General features: G+C 37.0%; 1 protein-coding gene across 2 annotated transcripts in view; it reads left to right on the top strand.

Moving 5' to 3' along the window:
- Positions 1–12050, top strand: part of LOC141903781 (WW domain-binding protein 11-like) — a 92873-nt gene that overhangs the window by 46389 nt on the left and 34434 nt on the right. For both annotated transcript variants that reach the window (XM_074792087.1, XM_074792088.1), the window contains exons 9-12: positions 336–383; positions 7352–7542; positions 9595–9886; positions 11643–11804. In XM_074792087.1, coding sequence (XP_074648188.1) covers positions 336–383; positions 7352–7542; positions 9595–9886; positions 11643–11804 — 693 coding nt within the window. The remainder of the gene's footprint in view (positions 1–335; positions 384–7351; positions 7543–9594; positions 9887–11642; positions 11805–12050) is intronic.

Raw genomic sequence — 12050 nt, 5'->3', positions numbered from 1 at the left:
GAAGACGGTGCCCTAGTACAGTGTCAGAAGTCAGGAAACAGAAATCGGTTTTAGAATTTGGGACTACTGGAAAATTTGGGCATGTGTTCAGCAAAAGATGAAATCTAAGTTGGCAGCGCTGTTCAAATAGAAAATTGTTCAGACTTAAACCAATAATTCTTATAAACTTACTGAATGCTTAAGAAAACTGCTGTTATGAAGTATGCAATATCTTTGTTACCTAATTTTAATTACTTGCCATTTTAATATTTGCTTTCTCCAGGGAGAAACACATTCTATTTTTTGTTGATGTATTTTTGCAAGAATACATTTGTGACTTCAAACACTTTTTTCAGTGCCTGGATTGGATTCATTGGTTTCTGACCGGGGAGTGGACAAGCTAGGTAAGTTAGACTGGTACCAGGGTATACTGCTAACTTCAGCTTTTAACGGGATTCGATCCTAAAAGGAGCATGTTTTTTGTTATTTCTGAAATTGGCCTTGATCTTTTTACTTAGTCATATTCTGACAGTGTTCCTTAATTTATGCCTCTGGAGACCCGTCCGAAATAGTTTGCTTAGAGAATGGTGTGTATCGATACTCTGGTACCATAGACTTTTGTGGTACGTTTAGTCTACCTATGAACCTCATTTCATGCAGAGTTGCCACTTATCCAGATTCAGGCTCTCAATTTAATTCATTTTATTTACTTTTTACTGAAAGTACAACAACTACGTACTAATGTGTACATATTGCTACACCCTTGTGGAACTGGCTGTGTTGCCCACCCTCTCGGTCCAGCGGTCCCAAATACCCCAACAAAAAGGTCATTTTCTGAGACCTGCAGCTTCCGAATGGTTTGCCATTTTTCATTGAAATTCATGGTGGTTATACTTAGAGAAGGGCTCTTATACATATCAAAATGATTCTTTGATTAGTCAAGCGTGACATTATAGGCAGCCATCTTGGTGGCATCAGTCCTGATTTATAGATCGAAAAAGGTTTTTTTTAGTAAAATATCAACAGGTTGTGACTTATCATCTTGATATTTGATAAATAGTATCACTGTCATAGTTTTCATGTCCTCACATGAAATTGGGGTTACCCATGTTCTTGTTCTTGCCACCAGGGGATTCGAATATTGGATTATATACAATTTACCTCTTTGTACTCATAGCCACAGATATTTTTTATTTTATGACTACGTTTAGTTTCAAGGTCATTGGATTGTGTTTATGGTCATCATACGCTGTGTCGGCAATTGTAGCGCCCATATTTACTGTATTTTCCAAAAAATCAATATTTTTCTAACTGTCCAAACTGAATTATTTACGTTTTTATCCAAGCTTATGTTATTCTCACATGAATATCAGTGCAATTTCAGTCCAAAGTCTTCACACAGCCAATAGGGTACGATTGAGCGGAGAAGAGGCCAGGGTATTTTGATGAATTTTCTATTGTTTTATTGGCAATGCTTATTCAATTCATTTACAATAAACAGTTGGGATGACTGAGATTATTCATAACATAATTATTACAAAGATATCGTAACAAAGACTGCAAAGAAATATTCATTAGTGTTTTCTGTTATATCACAGAAAACCCTTCGCAGAGATTCGCGTGTTTCTTATTATTATTATTTTATGTCACACTATTTTCACTAAATAAGCTTTGTTTTCTTGCCAGTGTTGCCGATACAATCTGTATGATATCCTTCAGCTCACTTCGATCTACATATACTCCGTGTGTATTATCATGAATCAACATTACAAAAGTACTGTCGCGTCGTAAACATCGAAAATTTAGCCCCATTCAAAGAGGCGACATGTTTTTTGAGTCGTCATCTACTACCACTGATTCGGCCGCAGGTTTCAACTATTTATCAATATTCTATTTTTCCTACAGTGCATACCGATCTTTACCAAATCCACGGGATATTTACTAAATACCTGTATATTACACATTCTTATCCGTAAGCAGGACTCAAGCTTGATATTCGGTGTGAGCATCTTGGATGCTGCGGTGGATAGGAGATCTTTTCTAGGTCGCTTGAAGTTGTACGCCACCTTTAGCTCCACTGTTCCAAGCAAGCATAGTATAATTGTTGTGAACTAGTGAATTGAACTTCAAACAAACTTTGTGATAAAAGAGTCGGCAACATTGCTGCAACGTGAAGTAGGCCTACAGAAGATTTGTTTCTTCATAATCCGAAAATAGAATTGATTTTACTGAGTAAATACCCCAGGGACCTACCCCTGTTAAATAAGATGTAAGAATATGATATTTAGGAGGGTTGAAGTTCAATAGGCGTAAGCCCCTTCTGTTCGGTAGACTAGTAGCCTCTACTAGGTTAAGCTATATTCCCTGTAAAGGAGGAATCAGATTTATAAGAATACATGTAGGCTATTAGTGATTAACTGGTTCTGACTTGCAATGATCAATCACAATTATCAACGATATTTGATTGGCAAAAATGAATATTTTCATGGAAATTTCATCTGATCAGGCAGCTTTATGAACTAGATTTAATCTTGAGTTTTTACCTTCATGACGTTGTCATGAAGGTTATAAGATGGTTGTGAGTCGATGACGTCATTTTTTTGTCACAACTTATAACTTGTTGGTGGGAGTTCAGACGAAGATTTGTCGAACGAATAAATACTTTAATCTTATTAATGCAGAGTGTGAAATTTCGCTTTTTTTAAATATTTCCCTAAATTACAAGAAAATGTTAATAGTAAGACCGTGGGAAAGTTTTTTCATTGAATGGGCGAATCACAGCGGCAGAGTGCATCTGTGATAAGGCGGAAATTGTTCCATATGAGGGCAAAGTTCTTAAATGATTAGACAGTTGGAGGTGGTTTATCAACTTTTTTGAACTATAGTGCTGCTATTTTCCCAATCAAATTGCTAGATTTTGATGGTTTCTCATAAGTCAACACTTGCAATTCAAGTGTGATTTTGATGTGCGTAGAGATAATTGTGACTAGCATAATGAATGGTGGCGCCATGTTAAAGCTGCGCATCGATCGTTGAATAGTGGAATTATAGGGTGGAATTATCTTGATTGTATCCATACGAAGTTTAATTAAGGTTAGTGTCAACGAATGGTCCATTATGGTCCCCTAATTTTTGTGGAGAGACGCTCTTAACCGGGAAAACCGTGGTCTGTTTCTTGTTATCGTTGGCCTACGTGACTGACCTTGCTTGAGAGTTCGCTGCCGGCGCGCTGCTTCAAAGTATTGAATAAAGTATTATATAACAGATAATGACATACAACAAATAAACCTTTAAAGAAAGGTACTTAGTGTCTGACTTTCTACTGAAAAATTCCGGATTGATTCGCCACATAATTTTTACATAGTGAGCATTTTAGTATATGAATTAATTAAGACGATTGACAGACACGGGTGCGGTTGTATCAGCTGTTGAAGACATTCGACTTAAACAATAATATAAACCACGTGCGCGATGAAAAAAGGGACATCAAACTAAGAGGCACTGAATTTTTGAATTACATGTGATTTGAAAAGGAAAATGTGCTGGTTTTTAGCCCACTTGGGACTTAAATTGCGTTAAGTTGCGTTCACTTTACGTCCAGCGACCATCCGTAGACAGAATCCAGTTATTTAGGGAAGTTTTGAAGACGCTTCAATGTAATGTCTTGATATTTGGGTTACACATGTATGTACTTTAGACATATCTTCAGCCCAAAAACTGGCCCTGTCACAATCAAGATGGCCGTCTGGCAGCCATTGTTTTTTGCCAAAATCAGCACTTTTTACATATTTTTTAACTTTTCGAGGGAAAAATTTGAAGACGCTTCGATCAATTACCTTGATCTTTTGTATATATTTGAATCCCCCAAGGGCCCAAGACTCAAGATGGCCATCCTATGACCTTTGTAGTGCCCAAAAATGTCAATTTTGGCCCGAATTCTGAGTCCTATAGCTTCCTACTTGTTTGCCATTTCTCATTGCAATTTTTGATGGGTATTCTTTGTTTTATACCTGGGACAGGTATTTTTGATCAGCCAATTATGGCGCAATTGGCGGCCATCTTGGTGTAATCAGTACTCATTCGTAGGTTGGAAAAAGTTTTTCCACATTATATTGATATCTAAGCATAATTCGTTACCACAATCCCTTAGAAAGTTGTAGCCCATAATGTGTTCTATGATTTTGGTGAGTTTCAAGGTCATTGGTATTTGTACATGGCCACCAGGGGGTGTTGAATAATACAATGACTTAGTATTTCTATATTACATTCGTACCTATGCATATTTTGTTACCACAATCGATTTTAAAGTTGTAGCACATGACATCGTCTATGATTGTGGTGAGTTTTAAGGACATAAGTTATGCTATGTGGTCACCAGGGGGCGTTGAATAGTAGAATAACTTAGTATTTCCATATTAGATTGGTAATGAGGCATATTTTGTTATCACAAACTATTAAAAAATCATAGCTGCTGAACTATTCTATGATTGTGGTGAGTTTCAAGGTCATTGGTTTTTGTATATGGTCACCAGGGGGCGTTGAATATTGAAATACTTAAATTGTTGAGCATTTGAAACCACTTCCCAAGTGGGCATGGTGTCCCTGGACCCCTAGTTCAAAAAGTTGAATCTTAATTGACTACTATTGCATAGGCCTAAGCCAGGCCTTCTGGAAATGAATTGCATTCAACACAGTAATTCGCTGGTTGCTGAAATGTATACCCCTTACTGAAAATTTCATTCAAATAAAACTTTTTTGTTGAAAAATTTGTTTGAAGAAAACGAATTTCGCTCACAGTATATTGTTCGATCGAACAGAATTATTTTCATTTGAACATTCGTTCGAACAAAATTGTTTTCGCTCAACAAATTCTTTTTGTCGTGACAATCATTTTTCCTTCGAAATATTACATAGCACATTTTTTCGAACGAAATTGTTTTCCCTCAAAAAATTTATTTGGTGGGGACAAAAGGTTTTTCGTTCAAGCAATAACATAGCATTTATTTGATCAAATATTTACCTCAAAACGAAAATCGATCGTTCAAACAAACAGTATAATGTTCGATCGAACAGAATTGTTTTCGCTCATCAAATTTTCTTTGTCCGGGCAAAAAAAATTTCTTTCGAACGACAATTAAGCGTTTAATTCTAACAATTTTTTTTGGCAAAACGACCAGTTTTTCGCCTCGAACAAAAATTCATCTTGTCTGATCGAACAGAATTGTTTTCTTTCGAACAAAATTTTCTGGTTGGAACAAGTTAATACCAGCGTTTTTTCATTACAGAGAAAGCAATTTCCGTGGAACTAAATAGTCTTTTCATTATAATGAGAAATCGTCATTTGAACAAAAGAATCTTCACACTCGACACAAAGGTTTTATATGAACCTGGGTTTTTAGCTCCGCTGTGACGGAAGGTCAGCGGAGCTGATGGGTTAGGGGGTTCGTCGTCGTCGTCCGTCCGTCCGTCCGGTGTTCGATGTCCGGCGTCAACTTTTTCTTTATATCTCTACTAGTCCTACAGTTCTGATGGGATCTTGATGAAACTTGGTATGAATGATCTATGGGGGAGTGCCTACAAAAGTACAGAGCCATAATTTTGATTTTGCATAAATTATGCAAATTAGGGCTATTTTTAGATTTTCACTTAAATGTGACCAATTATAATTTACTTGTCATTATAGTAAAAACCAATATCAGTCTAGTAATTGAATTTCACATATGCCCGTTGTAAATTGTTCTGATGCCCGAACAATCAACTTTTGAATCTTACAGAGATATATTCAGTTTATTTGTTAGAATTACATTTAAGAAAAAAATAATTTGTGTTTGTATTCTTTCATTACAAATTTGAAAATATAAACTGACTTAATTTGTAAAACATAAATAATTGTTGTTTCTTGTTTAACTTTTTGGAAGTAATCTCCCAAAACTTGTGCATATTGATTTATTAAAAGCTGCTTTCTCCACTCACTAGCTTCCTCCTTTATGTACATCATTCTATATCGAAGCAATTGCATAGATTTTTGATAAATTTCACTTGGTGCCTATACTTGGGGACTACAGTTTGTTCCACTTATGACTTCAGTTCCAACAGTTTGTCAGTTTAGAGTATGTTAGTATGATTATTGGTATTGTGGCCCTTCTCCAAGTGGCTATAATGTCCCTGAACATCTAGTTTCAAATAGATACTGATGTGATAGTCTATGCTCCAAGCCACAACAAAGACAGCGGAGCTATATAAGCCGACAGGCTTCTTGTTTAATTGTATCCAATGTCCATATCATATAAAAACCCACAGTAATTCTGTAGAAACACTTTATTTCCTAACAGTATCACGGTTAAAACTAAACCTCATTATTCGTTAACTCTACACTGAGATTTATATCAGTTCAATAGACATCCATATCATGCCTTTGCAAGTTAAATTTTCTGGCCTTTTCATCTTCCTTGTTTCTGACCATGTACGAAACACAGCTTGTGTAAGTCGTTTTGAAAATTTACTCGTTCCTGAACATTCTGGATTATTCTGTACATCATTTATCAGGACAGTGAAAAGAGGAGGACTTCAGATACTACCTTGTGTGACTCCACTAGTTAGACCTACTTATACATGTACCAAGATGAGACAGTTCCGTTGATTTTAGCTACCTGTTTCGTTCCGAGAAAACTGCTGAGCCATTTAAGTGACCCATCATTGATACTGTTTCGTAATTGCTTGTTTAGAAATCGCTGATGTACCTTATCAAATGCTTTTTGAAATCCATACAGACTAGTTAAAGCCAGCAGTCGATTCTCCATAGTCAAATACCATCTGGTCCAGTCATCCATGGTTTTAAGTGGGCCTAATTGACTGTTTGTAGACCTTCCTTTTATAAAACCGGTTTACCGTTGAACAAGATTCTAAATTCCTTTCATTTTCAATAGCATGATGCTGCTGCGTGAGCGAACACGCAATCGTAGTCGACAGTGTCCTGACACAAACAAGAATACGTACAAGGTTGTGTAGAAACCCTGTTATCGCTGCTTTGCAGCTATATTTATTATAGTTTTTGCAATAAACACATGCTTTCCAGAAGCAATTTTATCAAATTTTGTCTTTGGTTGACTCTGTGCTTACCCAGCTCACGGCGCCAACTACAGGCCACAGGCGCCATCTACTGTTAAGAGAACAAATCAAATATTTCTAGATAGTCTTACATGTCATGCCTGTTCTGTGCGCATTCATGCTAATAGTCGATAGGTGAATGATTTTTCACAAATGCCATATGCACATTAGGTGTCTTTCATATGACATTTCCAAAACGTCATGCGCAGCGAAAGGCGTAATAAAAACATCCTTTCATAGCCTTATTATGTTTTTTTTCTACTAGCAAAACAACGCAAGATTCGTTTCCATGATGACTTGTCAAAAAGAACAGCGATAGATGAGGAATCTTTGGATGATTCAGAAGAAAATTTAATAAGAAAATGGTTAGTCCCCAAACCTGTGCCTACACCATTGCAGTTGAAAATGTTGAAGATGGCTGGCCAGCAGTTACCTAAACCTGCTGCAGGTCTTCAGGTTTGTATGGATTAATATTACTTGTTGTGTATATATGTATGGTAGCAGAATAACCGTCCATTGGACGACTCTCGTTCGGCGCATGGGTGCGTTGGTCACATGTTCATAATCCCTGACTGCTATTCTGCTATTAAATTTATATATTGAATTCATAGAAAACCTCAACTCCTTCCACCCCTCCATTAACTAGAGAGGAAATGTTTATTAGATTCATAGAAAAGCTCAACTCCTACCCCTCCATTAAGTGGAGAGAAAACGCTTATTTAATTCATAGAAAAGCTCAACTCCTTCCACCCCTCCATTAAGTGGAGAGGAAAAGCTTATTAAATGCATAGAAAAGCTCAACTCCTTCCACTACTCCATTAAAGTAACCGCTTCTTGGTCTAACATATCGGTCAATCAATTAGATCTGAATATCAGAAAACAAGATTCAGGTGATCTAGTTTTTGATGTCTTCAGCGAACCTAAAATCGCTCAAGGGCTGAACTTCTACAAGGAACAAAATGTGATCAGACCAATAAACGTACTCCATTTATAGTCAGGCCTCGAAATTAACGGCGGCAGCAGCGGCATTTGCCACTGGTTACACAACCAGTGCTGCTGGTTGGTCTCCTTACCGGCGGCATTTAATGCCGTCGGTGAATTTATTTCTTTTATTGCCGTAGGTGATATAAATAACCCGCGGCACACCTGGTTCACAATACAGCCGTCAATCACCCACAGTTCTTGACGCTGCATTATAAAATATAAATTAGCGCTGCCACTTGACCTATTTATCTAACTTCAGTCAGAGCTCCATCTGGCATACATCTATATAAGAAATACAGGCGGCGTCAGCAGAGAGCCACGCGTGTGTCTGTGTATATAGGTTTCAATAATCGCATGTATAGAATAGTCATGGGGATGAATAAACACATCCGCTCGCCGACTATTGTAATTAGTGTTTTTCAGCCTCTTACATCCTCAATTAAGACAAACGAATTGACAAATCAGTGAATTAAATTATCTGACGAAGGGTAATTGGGCGAGTTTCATTAGATCTAGTACCCCTGGCATGCCTTTAATTAGTTTTTAGTTTGTAACTCTTTTATTCCTTTTATTCTACCCCTGTGTAGAATATTATTTAGAAGTTTTATTCATTCTGTGTCAAATTTTTTGCCGTGGGTTTTTCGATTTACGGAGGCAAATTGGGATTCTATAATGCTGATGGTCTTTGGTAAAATTCTCTTGCTCCAGGTCTGATTTTCCCAAATTCGAAGCCTGTATAGTTGATTTCCACCCAACAATTAGTAAAGTGGGCCATATCATCGACAATAAATTTAATCTTATTGAATCTGACTCTAATCTAGCCCACATCAAGAGACCAGTGGTAGCATATCGTCGACGTAGGATTTTGAAGGATATGCTGGTTCATTCTTCTATTGCCATGGGCATTAAAAACTGCGGTTATTGGTATGAACAGATGCAACAGTGTACAGTGTCATATTTGTTGTTACAACCGGAAACAACTTCAATAGTATATATTCAAAATCCACGTACAAATGATGATCCTGTTTATAAACACTTCCGAAGCTCAGGTCATAATCCATCCGATCTCAAGAGTCCAGATCATAGATAAGTGTGATCCAAAGAATCCTAATATTCGTGAAGGATTCTGGCAGTATCGACTCAAAACGTTAACGCCATTTGGTCTCAATCTCGATGACATGTTCTACTCTCAAAACAGTAATCCACGAAAAACAAATTGAAGAATCAAATTATCAAAGATTTGAACAGCGCATTCAAATATTTTTTAAGAGATGAAGGTATTGATTATTTGGTAATTAGTAGTATGAACTACTTTATAACGATGATATTTTAGATTAATGTATTATTTTGTTAGAGCACAACATGTATTCATCATTCTCCTTAGTAACTCATTTAGAAATCGGTTATGAGTAGTTACCAAGCGTTTCTCATTAACCCTATTTGGTTGCTATTTCCGTTACAACAGTTTTCAGTAAGTTTTGTAAGAGGGATGAACACATATATATATGATTTGTTCTTGTTTAGGATGATGATGAGGATGATCAACACCCTGCTATTGATTATGAAGGTGATGAAAAGAAAACAAAGGATGCTACCCTTGATGAAGATATTAGGACTATGTTCTCGGAGCCAAAGGTAGCATTTGAACTTGCGCCTGAAAAATCTGTTCCCATAGTTGAAAGGAAACATGAAAATATTCTCGTACAAACTGCATCTCTTGGCATTCCTGCAGTATCTAGTACACCAGGTGCATTAGCAGCTTCCTCTACAACACAGTCTGGTACACATTCTGGTACACATTCTGGTTTACCTCCAGGTAAGTGTTAACTTTTTCGTCTGAATATATCGAAGATATTAATAAGAAATAAGAGATAAGAGAAAGTAAAAGATATAATTTTAGCCCACTTAGAGCAGACTAAGTCTCAGCGGGCTATTGTTAACTATCATCCCTCTGTCCATCCTTGCATCTGTTTCTCCATTAGGTGACATAATTCAATCATTTCAGATTTTCTGATATTTGTTTCATAAATTTATACCAAACTATGGCAGAATAGTGCTTTAAGCAATGTGCCGATGACCGCTGTCTATCCAAAGGCTATAAGAATAACCAAATTTTTAGGGCAAATGGTATGAAAAAATTGTACTTTCCGTGATTACTTAACCAGCTTAAACTTCAGTGAATGTGAAATGACTGGAAGCCGCAAGCATTTGTCAGAGATGACGTTAGATATGCGCACCTGCTTACATAAACAATAACAGTGAGCACGTGCTGAAATTTCCAAAAAAGTCTTATTTCTTAGTAATGGCTGAACTAAAATTCAAACCACTCATATTTGATATTTGTGAATAGATTTAAAAATAACTTTTACACAATTCTAATTGGATGGCATTTGCCCTTTGAACTAAAGTCTGTCTAAGCCCAGTTTGCCATGGCATTTGTTAGGCAAAGGATATCAAATGTACACATTTTAATTGGTACTAACAGCTGAAGTGGCTGGACCTCGCGCCTTTAGTGAGTCAGCAAAATCAGCTGGCTGTTGCTATAGTCACGACAAAGAGTGGTAACAAGAGCAAGAGTACGAATGAATACAGATTTGCTTTGCTACCTTGTTGCATTTCTGATTTATCTTAGAATTATTTTCAACTCTTGGGATATCCAAGAGTGCATAACTTACAAATAGTTTTCATAGGTTTGTTTTGAAGTTGTTAGCGGTGTTTTGATGGACCAATTTCCTGGAATCTGTTAGATCTAGAACATACAACTCCACAGCTGGATAGGCAATAAGTAAAATGTAAAAATCGTCCAGTGTCCTTCATTTGTATTCGCATAATACGAACTGATCTATTGTTTAGAACTAATCTGAGTCCCTTTAGAATGTTTTTTTCAATTCATAAGACTCAGGCCAGATGGTGTCGCATGCATCACGTAGAATAAAAACATTAAAAATACAAATCCGCAAGAGTACAATGACAACATTTTTATTACTTTTTGAAGACTGCTTATGATATGAAGGCTCTGGTCAGTCAGAAACCTATGCACTCTTGGACACAGCTGTCAGACATCATGCTTGGAGTGTGCAGTTACCATGCAGTAACCACAGGAATCGGGCAATGTTATGATAGAAAAGCGTTGATATGCTGCAGCAAACTGGACTGAGACAGACTTAAGTTGATTATGCATCTGAGCCCCTACAAATATAAAATGTTTCTGGAGTAGTGCCCCTGACCCCCTTCTCATGCGGGCTCATGCCTTTGGCACTAGTATTTTGTGCCCCGCCATGCTTTAATTTCAACCCAGTGTAACCAATGGGTCCTATTCAAGCCCAACCTCTGACTGCATGCTAGTGAAATCAAGATAATTGTACATAGCTCTAGATTTTTGGAAGGTAACCATTCCACCATTCCTTTCCTATTTTGAAAAATATACTTTGTTATGTTTATTGTTTACTATAAAGCTTAACATCCCCATTGATTTCAGTAAAATTGACATCGAAGAGGGATCTACAAAATAAACACATTCATGTATTATACTCTTCTAAGATTTCAATTCAATATGTAATCAATGTTTTCAGGACCACCACCTGGAGTGCCTCCAGTCATGTATAGACCACCGCTGCCACGACCCGGTGTTGGTGGTCCTCCTCGTATGTTGCCGCCTGGACCACCTCCTGGAAGGCCTCCTGGAATACCTTCAGGGGGATTACCACGCGGTCCAATACCCAGGGCACCACCAGGTGAGTGTATATTTTCAGAATTATCATCAATCATTTTAATTTCCAGGAAGCTATCCTAGGCAACTAATCAGCCATTCATTGGGCTTCTGTTGGGCTCTCTGTTCATTTTCATTCCATATTAATGTTTGTGGTCAGAAAACCCTATTGAATTAATTTCCTTTAAATTTTTGCAAAGATTATTTCCATTCCACGTTCTGCGTATCGTAAGTTGATTAATGCAGTGGTTAAAATAATTGATACCTTTTC

This window comes from Tubulanus polymorphus, chromosome 4 (assembly GCF_964204645.1).
Source record: "Tubulanus polymorphus chromosome 4, tnTubPoly1.2, whole genome shotgun sequence".
NCBI lineage: Eukaryota > Metazoa > Nemertea > Palaeonemertea > Tubulaniformes > Tubulanidae > Tubulanus > Tubulanus polymorphus.
This window is presented reverse-complemented; position numbering and strand designations above follow the sequence as displayed.